Source organism: Myotis brandtii, unplaced genomic scaffold (genome assembly GCF_000412655.1).
Source record: "Myotis brandtii unplaced genomic scaffold, ASM41265v1 scaffold4, whole genome shotgun sequence".
NCBI lineage: Eukaryota > Metazoa > Chordata > Mammalia > Chiroptera > Vespertilionidae > Myotis > Myotis brandtii.
Window position 1 is genome coordinate 1,859,276 of NW_005365371.1, and position 25,155 is coordinate 1,884,430.

The window sequence follows — 25,155 nt, forward strand, 5'->3', positions numbered from 1 at the left end:
CAAGGATATCATGGTGCTGGGCCATATCCCTTCCCAGTCATTGCTGACCTTGAGGCTGGAGTGGGGGGTTTGCATGTAAAAAGCACAATCTCAGTTGAGTTGTTTACTATCTCTAGGAATTAGGCAGCCCTGGGAGGGACTATTCTCCAGAGTCAGCAAGGTTCCTGATAGTGAAGCATGAGATACAGAAATAAAAAGGCCTGGTTAATACAGCAGGCTAAATGGCTTAAGTGCTATAGAGAGAGTAAAAGGGACGGGAACAGGGAGTGTCACTGTGCAGGGGTGGGGTGTTTCTGATTTAAATTGCTCTAGCAGAGGAGATGGCCTTGTCACCATTGGGCAGGCAAGGCCGTGTAGCAGCCCTTGGGCCTTGGGTCTCAGATGTGTTGTATTTGGCAGCACAGTGTTTGGGTTCTTTCTTGTTTTATGTTTTTTATTTTCCTTTTTATTTTTTATTTTTCTTTATATTGGGTTCTTTTTAAAAGTAGGAATGTGAATGTCTTCAGCCACCTTACACTCTTCCTTTCGCTGCACTATGCCTCTCCTAATTGTCCTGTAGCCAAAGTTTTCTCATGTTGACCTTATTTGTTGGTCCCTGAAGACATCTGACCTTTGACCCCTGTCCTAGCAGCCCGGTGGGCACTTTGGATGTTTTCCCTAATTGAAAGGAAGTTGAAATAATGTTGTCTTAGGCACCAGGTCATGGCTAGAGGACAAGGTGTCAGCTTGTCTTACCTGCTCCAAAGGCAGAGAATGCTTGCTAAAGGGAGTTGATGGTCCCATTTATGAAAATAACATGCAGAGCATAATTAGGAAGTGATCTCTCTAGGGTCCAGAGATATCTATTGTCTCAACCAGCCTCTCCACCCAGTTCTTCATGTGCCCAAGGCTTATTATTTGCTACAACAGTTAAGTAACCCCACTCAGTGTTTTCTAGACTAGAGGCCAACATCTGGCTTCCAAGGTTCTCAGTGCTCTATTCTCGCATCACCCACCTGCCACTTCTCCCTCCTTTAACACTCTTCCTCTTGATTTGTAAGAAAGAAATGCCTCACCGTGTACAGTGCCTTAGAGTCATGTTTCCCATCTACCTCTGGTCTTTCCAGCTGGCCACACTCGGGTCTCCACGGCAGCCAGAGTTCTTTGTCATGATGACTGTCTGAATTTATTCATAAAATATTGTAAGTAATTAGCAGAGCCAGCCAGAATATTCTGCTTCCCCCCAAATCCTCCAACAGCATTTTCAGTGACAATTTCAAGATCTATAGAAGGGACTCATGGGTTGAATGCAAAGCTGACCCCAGACTAGCCTTCCAAATCCCCATTTAGGAATATGAGTTTCATGTGGAAACTTTACCTTGACTGATTTTGTATACCCACAGGCTACAATCAACTTTAAATATGGCATGTCAAGTAAAGCACAACTTATAATATTTTAACAAAATCTAGTTCTAGCCTTTAGCATAATCACCATTTTTATTATACATTGCTTGATCTGTTTTCAATGGAGTGGAAAATTATTCTCCTCTAATATATGTGATCAGGAAATGGATTCATGGATGGAATTGGGCCTTTTATACAAGAATTATGTTTAAACATCATTTACAGTTGATTGGTACAGTTGATCAAGACTAAGCATATATGCAATTTAACTTAATGAGTTAGAAAATTATGCCAGTGACAGACATCACCTTAACCAGGGGGGTCAAAGCTAACATCATTAGAATTGGATTACATTTATATTATGTGTCTCCTCATATGGTACATTATTTTCAGAGGTATTCCTGCAAAAGAAATGCACACTCTAGATCTAATCATAAGGAAATATTCAGCAAATCCAAATTGAGGGATAGTCTACCAAATAATTACCCTGTACTCAAAAATATGTCCAAGTCATGAAAGACACAACCTTTTTCTATAAAGAACATTATTTGAACACTTGGTAACATTTGAATAAAGTACAGTATCACTGTTAAGTTCCTGATTTTGCTAATTGTACTGAGGTTACATACGAGAACACCCTTGTTTCTAGGAAACTTACACTGAAAGATTTGGGGATAAGGAGGAATCTTCTCTGTGACTTATTCTCAGACAGTTCAGAAAGAATGAGAGCAAGTGAGTGAGAGAAAAGAAAAAACCAGGTGGTAAAATGTACTAGACATTGGCGAGATCGGAGTAAAAGGCATTTAGGAATTCTTTGCACTAATCTTGCAGTTTTCTTCTAATCTGAAATTATGTCCAAATGAAAAGTTTTAACAAAATGATGCCAACGGGATCTCACTTGTGAATCTTATCCCTGAGTAGGCCAGGCGGTGGGTCTTCCTGGCCACGTGTGCCCTTAGTGTGAATCTGCTCCGGTTGGGGGAGGCCGGGGAGGAGGACCGCAGGGGCACTGTTGCATGAAGATCCACTCGGAGTGGAGAAATGGAGAATGACACCGCGCTTGGCCGGGAGACTCAGCTTGTTCACCTGCTGCTTTTGTCCAGCCAGGGAGCAGGACCTGGAGGAAGGTTCCCTTGGCACAGATGCTTGGGAGAAGCAGGGCTATATGAAGACTGCAGGGTGTCCGACTACCTTCAGTCCAGGAGACCCGGCCACCTGTTTCTCCCTCCAGACATGCAGTTTCCTCCTCTTCTTCCCCCAGGTTCCCTAGAAGAATTTCCATTGCAACCTTTCCAGTTAAGTAGTGCTTAATTACAGTCTTAACCCTTCCCACATCACCCTGCTTCCGTCTTTCCCTCAGCCTCTGTAATTAAGCCTGGCACAGCAACCTTTGGTTAAGGTTACTACCGAAGGGCACATTGTAAGTGAAATCCAGGTCAGGCTTCCCACTGGCTTCTGGGTAGACTCTGAGGTGATCCTGCACCAGCCGAAAATAGCTGGACTGACTGTAACTTATCTCCTCCCACGGTGGCGTTCATAGGAGGTGTTGAGTTTGACTGGCATTCCCTGATGTCCGGGTACCATCCTCGGAAATCCGATTCACCTTTTGTATCCAGACAGAGGTGGAATGATAGCCAAGATCAATGCCGTCCACGCTGCCTTCTACAACATATTGATAGAATTCAATAAATGCTACATGTTCTTGGAGATTCATCATCTACATGAGTATGTTAATTTGCATACTAAAGTTTCTTAAAAGTCCTGAAGTAAGGAAACAGGTAACTTTGTTTAATGCATCTTAATTGACTGGGCAACATGTAGACCAGCGGTCGCCAACCTTTTGGACCTCATGGACCACCAGTGGTCCGAGGAGCACCGGTTGGCGACCGCTGGCTTAGACTGTCTTAGGAACAGGAAGCACAAGTCTATATTGACAGTCACATTGCTGAGTTTCAGAGATGAGTTCCTCACCAACGTTGACTTTTTTTTAGTAGTCTCTGGACCTAAAAATAGTCCAACTCCAATGATTTTCTTTGTGCTTAGCTGCCCATCACAGCCATTTAGTGAGCTCCTTTGTGACCAAGGAGTTCATACTGGGGACAAAGATGGAGGACCTGTCTGTCCTCAAGGACTTTACTGAGAGGAAGGCTACGCACACAAGCATTACCGGTGCCAAATGAATGGCACAAGAGATGCTCAGAGAAATAGGAGAACATGCTGGGCTTAGTCATCTCAGAAGTCCTAGTAGGCTTTAGACAAACAGGGAGACAGCGGGGTGGTGTGAGCAATGAGGAATGCAGCAAGGGTGGTGCCGTGAGCTGAACAATTAGGCTAGTGAGGAGGGTTCATATAGAATACTTGTTTCAAATGTGAGCATACACTGAGATCACGTGGAGGGCTTGTTAAAACACAGAGTGCTGAGCCACCTCCGTGGTTTCTCACCCAGTAGCTCTGGAGTGGCTGACAGAGTCTCCATCGTTCTTTGGGAGAATCTTCAGTTCTATACAGTAATTTGTATAATGTTATTTTGAGGCTCGGTGACGATTACTAGGGTTGAACTTTTTACATTCACACAATCTAGAAAGAAAAGCAGAAAACGTTACTGTGTTGCCCAGCCAGAGTGGCTCAGTGGTTGAGCAGCGACCTATGAACCAGGTCATAGTTCGATTCCCGGTCAGGGCACATGCCCGGATTGCGGGCTCGATCCCTAGTGTGCGGCATGCAGGAGGCAGCCGATCAGTGATTCTCTCTCATCATTGATGTTTCTACCTCTCTCTCCCTCTCCCTTCCTCTATAAAATCAATATAGGGTAAGTTACTGTGTAAGTTAATAGGGTAAACTGTTTTTAGGGAAGTCATTTAATTTTCCTGATGGCTTTTTAAAAAAAATTTTAATTTTTTTTTTTTATCAGAGAGGAAGGAAGAGGGAGAGATAGAAAAATCAATGATGAGAGAATCATTGATTGGCTGCCTCCTACACTCGCCCCACCAGGAATCGAGCCCACAACCTGGGCATGTGCCCTTGACTGGAATCAAACCTGGGACCTTCCAGTCCACAGACCTATGCTCTATCCACTGAGCCAAACCAGCCAGGGCTACCTGAGGGCTTATTTGAAGGCCTAGGAGAGAACTCAGGTGTGAATACATCTGGGACTCAGGAGTGGCCCTGTTTTACCAGGGAAACTTGGCTTACCTGCCAGGTAGGATGGAGCCTGCGAGGGCTGCTTTTGAAGAGGTGAAGCTCGAGGAAGATGCCTCCTGCAGCCTCAGAACTTGGCAGGTGCTGTGTCATGATCAGATGAGCTCCTTGTGCTCCTGATCTCTTTGTAGATGAAAGCAGAGCCCAGGTGACCTCGGCTCCTGCCTGTCCCCTGATTCTTGTTGCTCTGTCACAAGTGGGAACCACGTCTTCAACCCAAGTCTGTATTTAGGTTTTATACTAATAGGGCTGGTCCGTTTTTCCATCTGAATTTGTGCAGCTTTACCATGTTATTTTGGTTTTGAACAGTCCCAAAGCCTCTTAGGAGAGTTCCCTTCTCCAAAGGTGGGAGGAATGTGCATTCCTTCTCCACAGGCTGTGGGCTGGGCTGGGAGAGTGAAATGGGTTTATAGATGGAAATGGAACCTAGAATATCTGCTCCTGGAAGGGCAGCAGAGCCGCGCTCACTGACTTTGCTTGATCTGATATATGAAGCTTTAGAATCACCCCTGGAATATGGAGCAAGTGGTGGCGAAATAGAGAGAGAGTCAGTGTTTTAGCCCTTGACTTCCAAAGACAACTACAGAGGTGGTGAATCAAGGAAGTCATCGTGGCAACACGTTACAGCAATGGCCTTGCTTGTTCAGGATATGCTTACCTGGGGGTGCGGGTTGGTGTCCTTTGAGGCTCTCCTTCCTCTGTCTCTGACTCAGTGAAGAGAGTACACAGGGGAAACTGAGGCTAAGGAGACCTGAGAACAAGCAGTTGGAAACATTACCATCTTACCCTCCTCACCCAATGGCCTCCTGATAGGAGTCAGGCAAGGAGAGGATCAGGAGGCACTGCAGCAGTTGAGGGAGATCTGGACTGAATTAGAACAGGATTACAAAGACTTCATCTAGGCTGAAGCCAGAGGTGCTGCATTCTCCTGTGGAGAGTGTTTTGTCTGTGGGAGAAGCCCCTGGTATGAAGAGCTACTATCCCATTGGGCTTTAGCTGAAGATGAAAAGGCTTCTGTCTGGTGAAGATGCCGCTGGTTTGAAATCACCCCTGTGGCTCCGCTCCCTGTGCATATTCCGCCAGGATAGAAACAGCAGTTTAGGGAAGAGAAGGGGACCAATAAGTAGACATGAACTAAGATATCATCCAGTACAATGTGCTTTTAAGGCTCCGAGTGGTCCTTCATTTTGTACTCTGTCTAGTAGGGGCAATCAGACAAGGATGTCCCGAATACCTAAAGATTTAGATGTAAAAACAAATGATAAAAAACACATGAAGCCTGAGTAAAGTGGTGAGGTGGAGCATGATGGGTTGGCAGAGGACTTGCTGGAGAAGAGATTCCTGAACTAAGTGCTATATAGCAGCTATGGCATAATGAACACGAGGCAGGGGCTTGCAGTCTGCATTTGGGACTTGAGTGTGGCAACGAGAGGGGAAAGGGAATATTCTGAGCCAGGACGTGTTTGCCAAGTTTTGTCTAAAGTTGTGGCAGGAGCAATTGCAAGGACAGTAGGTTTCCGAGTGTTAAGAACAGTGTTTCTGGACCAGGCTGATTCTCCCCCCTTCCCCCTTTCCAGTTGCTGTCACACACACACACACACACACACACACACACACGCGCACACACACACCCCAATCCTGGAGCCATTGCCCCAAGGCTTAGTCTGACAATACTGACGTAGTGACCCTAACCCCATGGTGGTGTCTGAGACCTCAGTCTCCTCACTTGTTCCTTTGCCCCGGTCCGGTCCTGTAGATAGCACTATAGATAAGGAGGCTTGTGTCATCTCCGGGGAATCACCTCTGCTGCTGACACTTCCAGGCGGTGGAGGAGGGGGCAGCAGTGGCCTGGTAGTCCGAGGGTGAGGCTCCCTTATTCTCGGAGGAAATTCAGGCACTGGTCATAGGAATGGTTCCTTGAAGTGGGGAGGGAGGGGGCACAGAATGGCACCTGGCAGCATTCAGTTTTTCTTTGCTTTCATGGTGCATAAAACTTTGAAGATTAAAAAAAAGGCGTTAAATGATCTAGTCCAGCCTTTAGAAGAATATATAGGTGGAATTAAAGGACATACAGAATAAAATCACAGTCATAAATTAGGGAAGACTTTTATGGTTTTACTGATTTTTATTTAACTTAAAGGATGCTTCCTATGGGTCTAAAGTACTCTCAGCATTTTATAAATATTAACCCCTTAATCCTAATAATAGTCCTATGGCATAGACACTAATATTATCTTCATTTACTGATGAGGAAACCGAAATACAGAGAGGTGCAGTAACTGGCCCAGAGTCACACAGCTCATAAGTAGGGGGACCGGGCTCTGAAGGCATCTTGTCCATTCTGTCGGTGAAGAGACAGAGGCCTGAGTCTGTGTCCATTGCCACCTCGCTAGTCAGTGGCAGAGCAGGTTCAGAGCCCAGGTCATCTCTGTGTTGCCATCCACTGAGTAGGCACCAGTAGATTGTTCTTGGATTAGATACTCGGGGCAGGAAAGTTATCAGACCAGCAGCGCTTCTCAAAGTCACCTTCAGAATTATCACTAAAAGATGAGTGTTGATGTCAAGAATTCTCTAGCTATTGGTTAAACTTTGGAATATTTTCTGTGACCATATAGCATATCTTTCCCCCTCAAGTACAAAGAAGCAATTAGGTGGTTTTGAGAGGTAGCTTGGGAATTGAAGAAAGTAGGGAGGAAAGTATGAGAGTCTGCCAATGGATAAGAGTTTGTTGACTCACTTACATTTCCTTTATTTCATTAGTATCGTTATAGTCCCTTGGCCACACACTTAAGTGTATGCCACTCAGTCTATGAAGCTGGACCCTCAACCTCATGGGTTATCCTGCCAAGTTTCCTATTTCTCCAGTTGTGGCTGAGATACCAACTAAAGGATGCATTTCCTGTTGATCAAGAGGCACTGGTTTTTACCTTTTCATTGCTTCTTGAAGCATTCTGCATTCATCTTAGTTTACTTCCTTGATGTATGTGTTTTGGGTTCGGGAGAACACATTTAATTTTTCCAGAGGAAAATTATGTGCTAGTAAACATATAATTAAACATCGAGGAGAAGGCAGGAAGACGAGAACTTTTACACATAGTTGATGGAGTAACTCAGAGAGCAATGTGATGATACCTAGTGAAGTTGGTGATGTGCATTCCTTAAACCCAGGCTCTACCTGGATATATATGCTTTAAATGCCATAGAATTGAGAGTGGTGCTACTCAATGTGTGATCTGCAGATGGTGAAGGTTTGTGAGCTCTTTGCTTCCAATGCACAGTGAGTAAATAAGTAAAGGAAAATGAGAGTATTTAGAAGCTTTTATAATAATTTGGCATTTCTGACTACCAAGAAATTGACTTTGTATGTTATAAAAATACTAGAGGCCCAGTGCATGAAATTTGTGCACTGGGGAGGGGGCGGTCCTTCAGCCTGGCCTGTGCCCTCTCACAGTCCGGGAGCCCTCAGGGGATGCCCAACTGATGGCTTAGGCCCACTCCCCACGGGGACATCCTTAGCACTGCCATGGAGAAGGCAGGAGCTCTCGCCACCACAGCTGCACTCGCCAGCCATGAGCCTGGCTTCTGGCTGAGCAGCGCTCCCCCTGTGGGAATGCACTGACCACCAGGGAGCAGCTCCTGCATTGAGCGTCTGCTCCCTGGACATCAGTGCACATCACAGAGACCGGTTGTTCTGCTGTTTAGTCAATTTGCATATTAGCCTTTTATTATATAGGATTGGCCCAAAACAGACTAGATATAAGAAAACTGGGTCTCTTAACACAGATAGTTTGGGAAGCTTTGTCCTAGAGGAATTCTCAGACATATGCAAAGAGACCTATACAGGAGTGCTTAAAATCACTATACACCTGTGTGTACACACACATACACATACATGCTTGTGTAACAACCTAAATGTCTACTGTTATGAAAATGTATTAGAAACATCACAATATGTCCTAAGAAAGAGTATTCAATGATTAAAATAAACTAGATGTACATATATGAACACAGATAAATCAAATTTTGAATAAAAGAGCAAGTTACAAAATGATACCTACATTATGATAATTACATAAAATATAAAACACAAAATAACAATATATTCACATACACAATAAATGCTAACAACATGGATGGGAAAGATGCTTCAGAAAAGAATTAAACTCTGGGAAGGGAAAGTGGGTAGTAGGATTGCAAGTAGGCAAAAGTAATAAAAAGGCTTCAACTATATGATGTTTTATTTCATTTTTGAGAAACTGAAGCCAATGTAGCAAAAATACTTACATTTATCATATCTACATGGGTGTTAAATTTTTCTGTATTTAAAAATATTTCATAGTACAATTAGCCTTAAAGTATTATTTCTTTTTTCTAATTTAGAAAGCAAATGGTACATACCAGAACATCCGGGGGCCTTTATTATGAGCAGTGTCTAGGGACCCATTTTCTTCCCAGTGGCTTAAAACCAGGTATCAGTCTAGTGGGCAGTTTCTATAGCTCAGGGCTGATGAGGAAGCATCCTTTCAGAGCCCTGGAGCAGTCAGAGATGCCTGGATTCTGATCCTAGCTTTGTGACAACTCAGTTGTGACAGTGGGTCCCCATGTCGAAATCTTCATTGTTTGCTCTGAAAGATTCGTGCTACTGAGACTGCTTTCAGTATTGAAATTTTATAACTTATAGAAATTATATATAAATGTGTATTTGAAATATTACAAAGACTGGTGACTTCATGCTCCTTTTAACAATAATTATATAGACTAAGGGAGTACCTGGAGTGGACACAGATGTAGGAATAAGATTCGATATTTGTGCAGTGGAGTCAGATCTGGATTTAAACCTTGCCTCATGGCCACTTACTAACTATGAGCCTTGGTTTCCTAAAATATTCTGTTTTTCTATTTCTTAAGACAAGAAAAAAATAGCGCCTACCTCAGCTTCGAAGGATTTTATGAGATTAACAATATTATTATTGAAGATGTTACAAATCAGTGCCATCACTGTTGTGCCTGGGAAGGTACTAGACTAAATCCTCAAACAATTCATTGCAGCCATCTTCCAAAAATGAGAGGAGCATAACATGCCAATTGGCCTTTGAAGTAGTAATAAATGAAATGATGCTGCATTCCTTTATAACCATGCATTTGCAGTGATTTAGTAAATGTTCTCATCATAAGAAAAAAAATTGTAACTATCTGAGATGATGGATGCTAACTAAACTTAGTGTGGTAATCATTCCATATATATACTAGTGTGTGTGTGTGTGTATACACACACACACACACACTAGTATATATCAAATCATGCTGTGCACCTTGGACTAATACAATGTTACATGTCTCAAAACTAAAACAATGCCCTAGCTGGTTTGGCTCAGTGGCTAGAGCATCGGCCTGTGGACTGAAGGGTGACGGGTTTGGTTCTCAAGGGCACATGCCCGGGTTGCAGGCTCATTCCCCAGTGCGGGTGTGCCGGAGGCAGCCGATCAATGATTCTCTCTCATCATTGATGTTTCTGTCTCTCCCTCTTCTTTTCCTCTCTGAAATCAAGAGAGGAAATATTTTTTTTAAAAAACTGAAACCATTATAAATATAAAAGAAATATAAATCAATTATACCTCAGAATTGAAAAATAAAAACAAGATAAAGTGATTTAGAAATGGTTCTGTATCAGTTCTAACTAGATGATGAATCATACATTGCTTCCAACTCTTGAATTCTCTTCTCTGTGGACTGTGGTTGAATTACCCTAATTGTTTACACAGGAAAAACAAAATTGAGAATACTCTTGGTTTTTAATGTGTGTTTTGTAATGTATACTCTTGCCATCAGTTTTACCAGGACTCTCCAAAGCAGAACCAGATGACAATGGGGGAGAAAGAATGGTCAGTCAGGTTTAGCTTTAGTGCCTCTCAGAGCCGGGTTGCGATTTGCTGTGGAGCAGAAAACTTGGACAGTCATCTGCCTTGCTTAGTGACACAGGGCACAGCTGATGGGCTGATCGGCTGGGCCTCCAGTTCTGCTGACTGAGTATGTGCTGATAAATCTAGGTTTCGAGGGCTTGGGTTTAATGAAGCCCTGTGGTATCACAGGGGCCTGGCGAATGACAACCTCCTGCAGCTTATCAGCAGAAGATAAACAGAAAGGCGCTGGTCCCTCTGTCAGGCTGGGGAGATGTTTATCACCAGGCTTCTGAGAACAGGAGTTAGACCCATACCAACGCTTCAGAAGTAATGTCAACATACTGGAGACCACAGCCAGCAAGGAATTCTCTGAGATAAGATTACAACTTTGTCCTTAAAGCGATGCCGACCAAGTCAGTCGAGCCCCAAATGTTCCCTCAGCAGAGAGACCCTGTAAGTTATCCTCCATACCAAAGGACTTTAGGAACTCAATTTTCTGTGTGCTGCTTGATGCAACTATTCCGCTATTTTCTAAACTATGTATAAAACCCTAGCGATATCTAAGAAAGGAACTCAATTTTCTATGTGCTTCCTGATGCAACTGTTGTGCTGTTATTTTCTAAACGTTGTACAAAACTCTAGCAATAGCTGAGAAAGTCCTGCAGGGCCACACTTGGTGCGCCCGAGATCAGGTGGTTGTAGACACTGAGCCAGCTCTCCATGGGCAAAAGCACTCACTCACCTTCTCTGGGGATTTTGTTTCTTCTGGGTCTCGCCTGAGGGCTCCAAGGCTAGATTAGACCTCTAGTCTAGGTCCAGGATGAAGGCATTAGAGGGAAAGGGAATTCCGTCTTTGAGATAACTAGGAGCCACTCCAGTAATCTGTTTAAATACAGAGTCATGAGTTTGGTTTAGATATCAGTATGCAACCTGGCCCTGGAGTGAGGGGGGCATCAGGGGTCAAGGTAAAGCAGGTATCCTCCCAAGACCACTCTGGGAATGAGAAAGAAACAGCCTACAGAGCGACAACTCACCTTCAATTGTCGTCCAGATACGAGTGGCATCACTTCTTGCTTTGAAGTGCCTCCCATTCATTCCATTGCAGTCCCTGTGCACAGTCCTGGTGTGGCCTCTGAATTCTAACCCCCTTCCCAGGGCTATGCCATATTGCCATATATAGTTACTAGGTTAATTAACTAACAAACCAAAAAAAAAACAACCCTTTTTATCCTGTCATTACAGTGAAGTCTTACAATAAACTTCATACTCCTAGTTCATTATTAAATGTTCTTAGTAATCTTTCTATCCAGTGTCTCCTTCTCCATTAATCTTTATTTCATTCAAAGATCTACGTATGGGCTGTGGTAACTCCATTTTTCCATTTTCCTGCCTCTGTGCTTTTGTCCCCACCCTCTCCCCTTTCGGAATTCCTTCTCCCTTCTCTTCTAGTCACACACATCTCTTCCTCCAAACCTTGGCAGACCAGCCCCTCCAGCACTGATCTGACCTTCCTCTGAATTCTGCTGCCTTGTCGTCCAGAGTCCATACAATTAGTCACATCCTGCTGTGTGAATTACCTTTACCTCGTGTGCTCTGTCTTGCTCTTTCACTCTCTGCTTCTCTCTCTTTCTCTCCGTGTGTGTGTGTGTGTGTGTGTGTGTGTGTGTGTGTGTGTGTGTAGCTAGATAAAGGGCCTCTGAAAATAAACTCTATGACTTGCATATCTTTAGAATACACTAATGGGTGCTCCATGACATTGCTATTGGTCGGTAATTCTCCTTAGGACCTTGGCTTTTTCCATGACGGCAGGCGTCTTTGTCTTCTGTCCTCTCCTGTTTCCACGGCACCTGGAGGGGTGCCTTGCACAGAAAAAACTGAGTGAGTCTCGGCAAGTCCTGCCGCTCCAGAGAGAGTTCCCTTGACCGGGCCTGCAGCTGGCCTTGACGTTCTGCCTCGTGTCCTCGCTTCCTGAGGACGGAGCTGCCTCATGCCCGGGCTGGCAGGTGCCTTCGCTGCCCCTGACCCCGCTCTGTCTGTTTTTTCCTCAGATACATACTCTCATTCCTCAAGTGAAAACGGAGGCAAGTCCGAGTCAGTGGCCAACCTGCAGAGCCAGCCCTCCCTGAACTCCATCCACAGCTCCCCCGGCCCCAAGCGCTCCACCAACACCCTTAAGAAGTGGCTGACCAGTCCGGTGCGCAGGCTCAACAGCGGGAAGGCAGACGGAAACATCAAGAAGCAGAAAAAAGTGCGCGATGGCCGCAAGAGCTTCGACCTGGGCTCTCCCAAGCCCGGGGATGAGACGACGCCTCAGGGAGACAGTGCTGATGAGGTACCTACCTATGGCCCTCGGAAGGGCTTTGGCACTTATCATTCCTGCAGCCCCGGCACCATCTTCCCCGGGGTGTAGCAAGCTGGACAGTCTAGTCCCCAGTAGTGTCTTCTTGAGCCTAAGTGACCCGAGTTCTCTGAGTTCTCAAGACCTGGCCAGTTTGATCTGTGGCCAGTTCAGAGCCTGAGCAGCACCTAGCACATCCGCACACAGACACCATTTTGCTAGATTTGGCTCCAAGGGGAGCCAGGTAGTCACCTAGGCCCCTGCCACTGCCAGGGACTCCATCAGAACCTGCTCGGCCTGTTCAGAATAGGAATAAAAGAGCAGAGGCCATTTCACTTGGAAAACAGAAGACTGTGCTGGGAGATGGTCGCTCTTTACAAGTGTCTTGAGCACTGCCACATAGGAAAGGGAACAGACAAGTCCAGCTTGCTCCAAGGGGAGAATTATGATTGACAAACGGTGAACATTATCATAGGCAAGGTTTCAGCTCCAAGAGGGACTTTACAGGGGGGTCAGCTAGTGAGGGAATGAGCCTCCATGAAATGAATGGCCACCATACTGCAAGGGTCTGGGAGACTACGTGATCTCACATAACAGAGACGCCTGTGTTAGCCCACAGGTCAGACTGGATGACCCTTGGAAGTTCCTTCCAACGCTGAGATTCTGTGATCAAAATGTAGTGGGTCTGTTTTGGTTAGTGTAATGAGATAGCTGTTTTATCTGGCAAACTAACCTACTCTAGTCACCAGTGTGACTAAGAAGTACTTCCTGATCTGTAACCATACGCTCTTTGTAATTTTGTGCTGTCTGCCATTTCTTCCTGTGAAAAGGGGAGCCTGGTGATATTCAGACTGTGTTTTAATAGTCCTTCGAAAACTCAGGAAGTTAGCTCTCTCTGACCACACTCAGCTTTCCCTTTCACTGGCTAATCCACAAGGTAGATGTTTCTCACACGCATACGCGCGCGCGCGTGCGTGCGTGCGTGTGTGTGTGTGTGTGTGTGTGTTTCCCTCATTTGGTCCTTACTGTCCTTTGAGGTAAGAAGTATACCTACTCTACAGAGGAAGGCACTGGGGCTAAAAAAATGTAGGGGTAGGTTGAGAGAGGAGGTATCTTATATGTTGCTTTAAAAAAAATTGCCAAGTCCATTGGCATCTTTAACTCTATGGAACAGTGACTAATGCTGCTCTTTTGTTCTAGAAGAGCAAGAAAGGTTGGGGTGAAGATGAGCCAGATGAAGAATCCCACACCCCGCTCCCTCCGCCTATGAAGATCTTTGACAACGACCCTGCGCAGGATGAGATGGTAGGACTTCTTTGCTCTCTCACTTGAACAAGGACGTGTAACGCATGTGCTTTCATTGTGTGTGTGTGGTAGGCAGCAGTACTCTCCCTTGTTATCTCCTGCACCACATGAATCCATGGTAGTTGGTAGGGTCCTCCCCCTACAGACCCTGGAGGTCTGACTTCATTCTGGGCAGTGTGGCCGTGTGTGTGGAATGGGCAGAGTGGGATCTGCTGGCATCGTGTCCTACTGATGAAAGGTCATGGCTTTGTCTTTGGGAGCAGCTGATCCCAAAAGGCACGGTTAGTCTCGAAAAGGAATCTGAGGTGGTCCCAGCCATGATCGTTTTCTTGTGCCTGACTGCACACCCGTGCTTCAGTTGATTGTTTCCCCTGTCCCCAACTCTAACACCTAAATAATGGGAACTTCCAGGCAAGCCCAGTGCTGTTGAAATTCTGCAGGCACAGCATGAGGAGGGAGCTGAGGGGAGGTTGCTGTCAGAGGTGGGCAAACCCAGCATGCCAGGTTGCTCAAGTTCTCTGTTTTGCAAAATGCCCCAAGGCCCACAGGTGTTGGAAGTATGATAAGTGGGCCTCTAATTGCAGGATGATCATTCCGGTTGTTCTGGAGCAGAAGCTGAGGTGGGATATGTGTTCAGGTTCTGACCCGAGGTCAGAGGCTGCTTTAATCACGTGCTCCATCACTCACTGTCCTTACAAACCACACTTTCCCTTAGTGTTGCTGTCCTTTGGACTCTGGAGTTGAAGTGGTGGTTTCCATTTTTTATTGTACTTTGCATTTGCTTTTCAGAATGTCATGTACTGATTGTGGCAGTGGTAGTCATGGTGGTGGTGGCATTGGCAGTGGTGGTGGTGGCGGTGATGGTGGTGGCAGTGATGGTGGTGACAGTGGTAGTGGTGGCAGTGGTGGTGGCATTGGTGGGAGTGGCAGTGGCAGTGGTGGTGGTGGTGGCAGTGGTGTTGGTGGTGGCGGTGATGGTGGCAGTGGTAGTGGTGGCAGTGGTGTTGGTGGCAGTGATGGTGGTGGTGGTGGTGGTGGCGGCAGTGGTAGTGGTGGCGATGGTGGTGGCGGTAGCAATGGCAGTGGTGGTGGCAGTGGCTTAGCCAGGTCTTCCTGTGCTCTCTAGTGTTCTGCCTTGCAGTGGGGCAGCCCACTCTGATGTTGTGGGCCCAGCATACAGCACCACCTAGGATACAGTGCCAAAAGGACTGTGCCGATGCGATGCTTCAGCATTTCTGGTGGCAGCCCAGTTCTTGTTTTAATTCTTCTCTACATTTGGGTCATTACCCACAGACACTAATTGAGGGCTTCCTCTGTGCCAGAGGGACTGATTCTAGGGACAGGATGATGACTAAGATGTGGTCGCTGCCCCCTCTGTGACTCACCATGAGAAGCACAGTGTGGCCCCTCCAAAGGTGATGTTGGTAACCCTGGTCTCCAGGGCCAGCTCTGACTCTTGAGTATTGGCAACAAGTAGCAAGAAGCCTGGCATGGTGCCCATCCTGGAATCCCTGTGCTTCACCTTGAGGTGGGAACGAGGACCAGCCCGCTGTGTTCCCAGAGGCCTACCCTTGTAACATGTTCCGTAAACAGTGATAGCGCCTGTGGGCAGTGGGACGCTCATGTCGCATTATCTGCCGTCCCACGCAGCCCTCCGCACCGAGGTGCCAGCTTACAGAAGATAAGTAAAGGTCATGAACCCTCCCCCTCTAGTAACCCCAGAAACAGCAGAAACAGTTTGTTTGGGGGAAAGGATGTTATGTTGTTTCTAGATAATTTTTAACTGAAAATGTGGACTTACTCCCAGATGTCTATGTAGACTTTTCTCAGCCAGAAACCCCAGAAACCGGGAGATGGCAAGTCGCTTTGTAGACTGGTCAACTCTCCTCCATCCTGCTTGTTTGACTTCTGAACCCTTGTTTTCTGGAAAATTGAAGGATCCTCAGAACTTCTAGCAAATGGTGTTGGGTTTATAAAAATAATTTTTACAACCATGTAAAAGGGATTTTTAAAAGTCTACTCATTGTAATGTTGTGCATGTTTCCTTCTAGTATTTGTTCATTTGCATGTATGTCTTATTTACTATGTCCTCATTAACTTTACCTCCGTAACTATAATTTCACTAGCTAGGGAGTATGAGGTTACTTATGTGCCAGAATTAGCTTGACCGGCCTGTTTGAGGATATCCCAGGTTGCTGCCAGCTTTGGCTACTCCCGATAGTACTGCCCAGGTCACCTGGTACATACACTGCTGCCCTTGGAAACAGTTCCCGGGGGTAGGATTACTAGATCACAAAATTGATAACTTGGACTTCCAAACAGAGTTACGCTTTTTTCCTGCATTCCCCAGGAGAGAAAAAAAGAGTGTCCTTATGTCTCTCTTAATTACATTTATCTGATTTTTTTTTGCCCCGTCTCAGAAGTAGAGACTAAACTCACACTGAGATTAGACAACAAGACGCTTCCTTTCTGAAACTCTTCCCCAAACGTAAGGGACAAGCTGGAAACCAGAGCACAGCCAGGACAGTCAGTCGTTAGTATCAAAGGCTGAAGGCGCGTGCGTCCCGGGCCCTGGGAACACCATTGCCCTCTGCTGCGATGTGCCAGTGGGAAAAGCTGCCCCATGCATGTAGGGTTCATCATTTCCCCCAATTTCTTCTCAAGTAGAAGGAAAAAATATGCCACCGCCCCTCAGTGAGCAGGAGTTCCCAAACCATTGACCAACAGCCACCTGGACCCATCCTTATTGTGGGTTGAGGAGCAGCGGGACAGCCCATGGCTGAGCCTGCCTTCACTGTGATCAGGAGAGTCCCTCGTTGCTCCAGGAGACACACATGTCCTGCTAAAGCCCTTTATTGCTTCCCAGTGTTCCAGTGTGGGGACCTTACCGGGAATAGCTGTGTTTGTGGAGGAGTGTTTGTGAGGGTGCATGTGTGCGTGACTGTGTGTGTGACTATGTGTGTGTGTGTGTGTGTGTGTGTGTGAGGGGGAGGGGTGTGAGGGTGCATGTGTGTGTGACTGTGTGTGTGACTATGTGTGTGTGTGTGAGAGGGGGAGGGGTCTAGCTTTCTGGTCTCTAAGTGCCCTGCCCCCAGCATTTTTGCTTGACACCAGGTGAAGATTATATTTAAGATCTGAGTAAAGCAAGGACAATTTCTCTTCTTTGGACACACAGAGGCTAGGTGTTTTTACTCCTTTCATACCCTGGAACAGCAATGAGCAGCACTGTAATGACCAAAAGTCTTGTCTGGCCCCTTCCCCCCACGCCCACCACCTCACTGCTATCAGTGGGTGCAGCCCTTACCTATTGGCCTCTCAGGGAACACAGTGACCTCACCCCTCGGCTCCTTTGGTGGCCTGCCTAAGGAGAGCCTAGTCCCATCCCTGCTTCCTTCTGGCCAGATTTCCTGACAAGGGGTCTGGCAGGCCTGTCCCACACCCACACCCACTATCTCCCTCTGTCATCTCTTCCCTCAATACTTAGAGCTTTGCTTGCCTTGCCTGCCTTGAGCTTTGACTTGCTGTTTTGCTTTCTAATTGCTATTCCTCATTCCTTGCTAATCTGCTTTTCCTTTGCTGCTCAATGTCTTGCAGTCCTCCTCTTTGCTAGCAGCCCGGCAGGCTTCCGCCGAAGTTCCTACTGCTGCAGACCTTGTCAGTGCAATAGAACAGTTGGTCAAAAGCAAGCTGGTAAGTGGGGGTCCTGGAGGCACGTCTGCCTGTATCTTACCTCCATGTGGCTCCCCGGGGCCTGGCATCTGTTGGCCATGCTCTCCTTTGCACACACCCTCATCTCTCCTACAGCACTGTTTCCAGCTAACGGTGCTTTCTACTAAAAAAGCTGTGTCCCAGAGCCCTTTTGTTTTTTGTGTGCGTTTTTAAAAAAATACATTTTTTAAATTAATTTCAGAGAGGAAGGGAGAGATAGAAACATCAATGATGAGAGAATTATCCATCGGTTTAAAAGCTGTGCCCCAGAGCCCTTTTGATTTTTGTGTGCGTTTTTTAAAAAATACATTTTTTTATTAATTTCAGAGAGGAAGGGAGAGAGATAGAAACATCAATGATGAGAGAATTATCCATCGGTTGCCTCCTGCAAGCCCCCTACTAGGGATGAAGCTCCCAACCTGGGCACATGCCCTTGACCGAAATCAAACCCTTCAGTCCACAGGCTGACGCTTTATACGCTGAGCCAAACCAGCTAGGGCCCCAGAGTCCTTTTGGACTTTGTTTGGGAGTGGGCACCGGCAATTAACAGACTCTTCGGGGTTGTGATCTTGATGAAAGGTGAAAAATACTCTAGACAAAATAGCCCCCAGGGGAGTGACATTTGGACAGTGACTGATGTGTGTCTGGTTAGCCCAGAAGCTCACTTTGCTGTCGAGACACAGAACATGGATTGACCTGGGAAAGCACTGAGTACTTTTATTTGGGGACCGAGGATAGCCTTCTAGCTGGCAAAATCTTACGTAAGTAGACTGCTGACTGTGAAGGAGAATGGGCACAAGTATGTGGATACCTCACCACGGGCAATTAAGAGCGCTGGTGCCCATCCCGCTCTGAGCCTGAGCCGCAGCCTGGCTGCGGCATCAATGCTGGTGAAAGCGCTCCTTTCTGGGTAGAGCCTCCATGGCTTCACGCTGAGGTGTGTCGGGCAGCATGGCAGTCTGAAGCGTTTTCCTTTCCTTTGCTCCCATGTATGTCACTCAGTTTTTATTGTAACTCACATTAGGATAAATGTCCGTGCTCCTGCCAGACTTCTGCTGGGCAGTGCTGTTAATCAGCGCCATTGAAACCCGTCTCCATTGGCCCAGGAATGAGAGGAGAACGATGGATGCTCTCTAGGGAAAGCTGCCCGCCCGATAATCATTTTAATTACAGGAACTCCCTTGTTAAATACCCCAGCTCTGTACCGATGAAATTTAATACACGTGAATGTCTTCTTTTCCTTCTAACTTTCCTTCCTAATTAAAAAACAAAACAAAGCTTAGCTGGTGTTTTCAGTAACTAGTGCAGACTCTGGAAGGTTGTTCACTTCCCTGCCATCTCTCAGCGTCCTGCTGGTGAGCTGGGTACTCCTGGCACCTGCACTGACTTGTCAAAGCTCACCTCTCTGACCACTCCTCACTGCTTTCCTTTCCCCGCTACACTCACCCATACACCCTTTTCATTCTCTAAACACCATTTCATTTTTCCCCTTAAAATTCATCCTTTTGCGCTAGCTGGTTTGGCTCAATGTTTTGAGCGCTGGGCCACAGACTAAAGGGTCTCGGGTTTGAATCTGGTCAAGGGGCACGTACCTCGGTTGTAGGCTCGATCCCCAGCCCCAGTCAGGGCGCGTATGGGAGGCAACCAATCGATGTGTCTCTCTCACATCGAAGTTTCTCTCTCTGTGTCTCCCCCCTCCTTTCCACTCTCTTTTAAAAATCAATGGGAAAAAATATCCTTCAGTGAGGATTAACAAAATCATCCTTTTTTTTTTTTTTTTTTGCATTTATACCTCGGTTGTAGGCTTGATCCCCAGCCCCAGTCAGGGCGCGTGTGGGAGGCAACCAATCGATGTGTCTCTCTCACATCGAAGTTTCTCTCTCTGTGTCTCCCCCCTCCTTTCCACTCTCTTTTAAAAATCAATGGGAAAAAATATCCTTCAGTGAGGATTAACAAAATCATCCTTTTTTTTTTTTTTTTTTGCATTTTCTCTTTCACCACCTGAGCCTGGGCCCTGACCTCATGCCTGGACTATTGCAGTATCCATTGCTTGATCTTCCCCCACCCTTCTGCCCCCCTGGCCTCACTCTCCTGTCGGGTCTCCCATAAGGCTGTTTATTGCCTCCCTCCTTGGTGAAGGCTCACAGCCTCCCTCTCACCTATACAGGCAGCCATTTCCAATGCCAGTGCCTTCAGATACACAAGATGCAGGAAGAAGATATTAGCATCTCTTCACCTCATTATTTTACAATGGTTTTGTGTATGTTTTAATCTGTACATGATGGTATGTAATTTATAAATAAGTTACATGCTTTGGGAATGCATAACCAAAATTATGCTCACTGATAGAGGTATAGAATCAAAGTTTGGAAATCTCTGGCTCGTAGATACTTACCCAAAATCCTCATGTTCTGTAGCCTCCTCTCCAACCTGTCTTTCCAGCATCCACTTGTTATTCAGGCCGATGAACTCCGAATTGTCTTCTTCACTATCCCCAAGCACACATTTGGCTTTCCTCCCTCCAAGTTGCTGTGCATACCACTCCACTTCTCTGGAATGTTCTCCCTCTCGTGCTTGTCTAAAGCATAATGGTCCTTCAAGGCCCCCTCAAACCTCATCTCTCCTCAAGGGCTTCCTGGACCAGCTCAGGACAGCCCTTAGAACAGTGGTTCTCAACCTTCCTAATGCCGCGACCCTTTAATACAGTTCCTCATGTTGTGGTGACCCCCAACCATAAAATTATTTTCGTTGCTACTTCATAACTGTAATTTTGCTACTGTTATGAATCGTAATGTAAATATCTGATATGCAGGATATATTTTCATTGTTACAAATTGAACCTAATTAAAGCATAGTGATTAGCCACAAAAACAATATGTAATTATATATGTGTTTTCCGATGGTCTTAGGCGACCCCTGTGAAAGGGTCGTTCGACCCCCAAAGGGGTCGCGACCCACAGATTGAGAACCACTGCCTTAAAAGGTACTGCTGTGCTATGTGTTAAAATCACTGTATCTTCTCATTTGCATCCTACCCCTCCAGGTAGGTGATTTGTCATTGAGGACATTATCCTCTCCTCCATCAATGTGCAGGAGCTTTTTACACTTACATCAGCAAACACTTGTTTCCAAAAGTCTGTATTTATTTGTATTTTGGATGACCTTTTCCCTACTGCTACAACTCACCTTAGCACTATTAGAAGTCTCTGTTCACCTCCAGTTAGTGTGAGCAGTGAGTTTGGTGTTAAATATGTGAGTCCAGACATTGAAAAGTCCCAAAAGAGCAAACTTCCCAAAGGAGAGGGCATGGAGGCTGGTGGTGGAGTTGACCTAAAGCGGTCTCTCACCGTATCTTTGCATGAATGGCCTTTCTGTGGTGAGTTTCCCATAATAAGGGCTTTAACTTCCACCAATAATTACCTCTTGCAGACCTGCCGTGAGCCCAGAATTACAGAGATTCCTTTGGCTGAACATACAAAACCAAGCTCATGTCAGGGAAAGGAAGGAGGGAGCAGTGGTTTGGTTTCTCAGAATCTTCTCATCAAAATTCAATTCTCCGCCCTCTCCTCTACTTCCTCCGTCTTCCCATCCCCACACATACCCGCCGTGGGGTAGCGATGGAGCCAACAGTGGGCGGTGGTTTCCTCAGCCACATTTTCATCTTCAGGACTTGTATTCCCGCTCTTTAGCCTAGAAGAGGGTAAGATGTGGAGCCTGTAAAAATGTTGAACGTTTTATTTGACTGTAAGTACAACAGTGTGGCCCCAGGCTGGGTAAGGAAGGTACAGTGCACAGATGAAGGGGAGTAGCAGCCCCATGGCACTCAGCGCCCTCAGGCACGCCTGTCCTGAGTTGTGTGTGAGTCATGTATCGGCTTCTGAACCTGGTGTTTCAAAATATTCTTGAACTCGATGGAAGTCACCCCCGAGGAGGTAACCAATACCGTGTGGTCCATGTCATTTGAGGGAAAGCTGAAGAAACTGAGTGTAGGTATGGGGAGAAGTTAGGAGAAAGAAGACACAAGAGCTGTGATCTAATAACTGAGCACTGCTCTGGGAAAGGAGGGTTTCTTTCAATGCTTCTTCGCTGCAGAGGGCGGTCCCGGACCTGTGGGTGGAGGTTATCTTAGTTCAACATAAGAAGAACTAATCAGGTGCTTTTCAATGCAGAGCCTGGGAATTTTACGGGAGCGTTTTGTATATGTGGACTTTATGTCTCAGGCTTGAGTTCTGTTTTCGCTGCTTGAGAGATGGCACCCGATTCTGCTCTGAGAATTCACTTGGCCCCCTAGCTCTCCCCGGAGCCACGCTGAGATCCCCGTGTCTGAGTTTCAGGCCCGGAAGAGGCCTGGCTCCCTGTGTGCTCGTGGCCCAGGGCTTCCTCCCAATTGTGATCTCTGCTGTTGAGAGCTGCTGCCCGGGAATGAGGGCCGGTGCTCGCTCACCTGCGCGCAGATAAAGCCCCCAACGCCCCCAGTGGCGAGTCTCCGGACATTAATGGGCACTTCTGAGTTCTCTCCTGCCAGCCTTGCTCTTTACCCAGTGTTTTTGTTTACCAAGAGAGGATGCCCACCCACTTCCCCAAACAGAGCTGACGTACTTTTCCTAGGTGTTGCTTTAAGGTGTTGTCATTAATTCTGAGGCAGGACTAAGGCCCCCCCCACCCCGTTTTCCCTATGTGGTTTTTAATAAAGCCCTTTCTAGACATGTGGGCTGGTGCTGGTGTCAGGTATATAAGGAATCAGAAGACCGTGTGTTAGTCCTGCCTGTGCTACTTATTGTGTAGCCCTGAGCAAGTTACTTAGGCCACTTGGGCTTTGGTTTTATCTCATTTATCAACAGTGCCGGTTCTGTGCACCGGAAACTAATCTCCAAAGTGTCATAATGAGGATTGAGTAAGGTGTGAATGTGCTTTGTACACTGATAGATAAGCATCCCTCAAACCTTAGCTCTTAGCCAACTCATAGGTGCTGGGAAGGGCAGGGCAAGGAAATCTGGGCCTATTTGATCCTCTGTGGCCACACCCTGGGCACAGGGACACAATATTTGTCAGCCAGGATATTGGTGGTTGGGTGACTGTTGCTGGGTGTAATAGCTTAACAATCTGTATGATTTGGTTTTATTCCTCAAGCTTTGAGCAGCAGGGCTTCCTGCCCATGTGTGTCTCTAAACTGCCCCGAGATGCCCCCACCTGCTGGAGAGGAAGGGCTGAGCCTAAAGAAAGCCTCCTCGCTGAGCCCCTGTCCTCAGCAGCACAGCACAGTCGTTCCCTGTGGACCCTTCGCTGACAATCCTCTGCCCTGAGGGAAGGAGCAGCCAGGACTGAGCTCTTGTTCAGTCTGCCTGAGCCTGGCTCCCTGGGACTGTGTCCACCTGCCCGCCCTCTGGGACTCCCGCTTTGATAGCATTCACCTTCCTAGGTCAGCCTTGGTCAGCAGTGATGGGCACGTAGCATGGGCAGGGCCAGGCTGCACTTGTGGGTGTGCCTGCTCTCCTTCAGATGACCTGGCCTGCTGTGTCAGCTGCAAGGTTGAACAGCAGAAGTTCAGAGTCCAGAAAAGGAGGAGTAATGGCCCCATGATATCCACTGTGAAGGTGCGTGTCTTCAGGAACTGGCTTTCTCTGATAGCCCTCTCTGGAAAAGATTGTTGAGCTTGTTGAGATAGAAAAGTTTAAATTTCTACCGGAAAATTTTTAACCCAAAGTCCCAAACCTGCAATGTCATTTGCCTGAGAAGGCTGGACTTCAGTTTTTCTCCTACCCCCACCCCAACTTGCCTGGGAATGACTGAGATCTGATACCTTTGTCCAGAGGAGAGTATACACATTTTTATAAAAAGGCAGGGCAGCTAAGAGGTTGGTGTGGTAGGTGGTGCTGGGCCAACACCTTACCTGTGGTTTCATCAGATGAGCTTTGACCTCTCCCGAAGAGTTCCATAGCATATTCAGTAAATTCTGGGGTCCTACTATGTGCCGGCTCTGAGATCAAGCACAGAACCTTCAGTCTAGGGTTAATGCTCAGCATCCCCTCCTGCCTGGGCTGTTGCAACCGTTTCCTCTCAACTTCTCTCTTTATGTGGCCGACAGAGGAATCTCTTTTCTTTTTCTCTTAAAAAAACTTTTTAATGGTTCTTTCTTACGAATAAAAGTAACATATGCTCATTCAAGGAAAAAAAATGGAAAAACGACAAGAGTACAAACAAATTATAGCATCATTCATAATAGCATCATCTACCAAGCATGTCAAACTCACGGCCAGAGGGCCACATGCCTCCTTTAAATAAACAAGGCATGTGGCCCACCGGCCGAGAGTTTGACATGCTTGATCTAGACATAGTATTGAACCTTCTAGACTCTTTTTTAGATAATGCAGTCATAGAGTCTATAAAATCTAAGGCCTGTTTTTCTTTAGTATCTTATCAGCGACATTTCCCCAAGTCATGAAAAGGAACATTAAGACCGATCTTTCTAAAACTTAAATTCAATGATGTGACTTCCCGGCTCAAAATCCCCCTATCATTGGTGTTAGGTAAAGTCTCTACTTCCTAATGCTCCATATAAGGCTCCCTATGATTGGACCCCCGAATACTTCTCCCGGGTTATCTATTTCATCCCTCACCTCTTCTTTCCCTAGTGCCCACTCACCCCCGCCCCCGCCTCAACTTCACACCCTGCTGCTCGCAGCTTCCCAGCCTGCCCGGGGGAGTTGATCCTATTCTCACAGTGCTGTCTGGAATGTCCTCCCATTCGTATATCTTTCTCAGTACTCAGTCCAAGTTGCCTCTTCCATGAAGCCTTTCCCTTTCTCCTCCACCCCACCATAGAGCTGCCTGTGCCTCTTTTCATCCTCCATGGTACCTCTTCTGGAAGACCACCCCTGTGCCTTAGACTATGGAGGGCAGGGAACCATATCTTACTCATCTGTGTTTTTCCAGGACTTTGCAAATAGTCAGTGTGTAGGTACATATTTGCTAAAGTACAAATAAATGATCAGTTACAACACTGTGCCCTGAATGCTGTGCGGGGTGTGTAAAGGGTGGTTATAGGAGCCCGGAGGAAGGGCGTTTTGTGGGTATGTGATCCAAGATCCAGCAGACAGGAAATGTGTTCATTTTTAACATGGGGTAGCCTTCCTCCACATTTAATCTACTTTTAAAACTTCTATTTGCATTTCTGTTCCCGTCCTTGGACCACTATAGGAGCACCCATTGTGCAACTTTTGTCCCTCCCTCCTTTGTACACCTTTTCCTTTGTCTACTGAGACCGCTGTGACCTCAGCCTGGCGGGGCAGAAGTCCTCCCTGTGGTGGTGCACAGCCCACCACT

General features: G+C 46.4%; 1 protein-coding gene and 1 long non-coding RNA gene across 17 annotated transcripts in view; one reads left to right on the plus strand and one right to left on the minus strand.

The window, feature by feature from the left end:
• KALRN (kalirin, RhoGEF kinase) overlaps positions 1–25,155 on the plus strand; it is a 586,523-nt gene that overhangs the window by 497,235 nt on the left and 64,133 nt on the right. For 14 of the 16 annotated variants that reach the window (XM_005873113.2, XM_005873115.2, XM_005873109.2 and 11 more), the window contains 3 exons: positions 12,530–12,813; positions 14,020–14,124; positions 17,719–17,814. In XM_005873113.2, coding sequence (XP_005873175.1) covers positions 12,530–12,813; positions 14,020–14,124; positions 17,719–17,814 — 485 coding nt within the window. The remainder of the gene's footprint in view (positions 1–12,529; positions 12,814–14,019; positions 14,125–17,718; positions 17,815–25,155) is intronic. The other 2 variants (XM_005873111.2, XM_005873116.2) reach the window with 2 other exon arrangements.
• On the minus strand, positions 6,332–12,109 carry LOC106727292. Its single transcript, XR_001363460.1, has 4 exons — positions 12,059–12,109; positions 11,516–11,677; positions 11,224–11,363; positions 6,332–6,497 (listed from the first exon to the last, which is right to left on the minus strand). It is a non-coding gene; the product is annotated as an uncharacterized LOC106727292 (long non-coding RNA).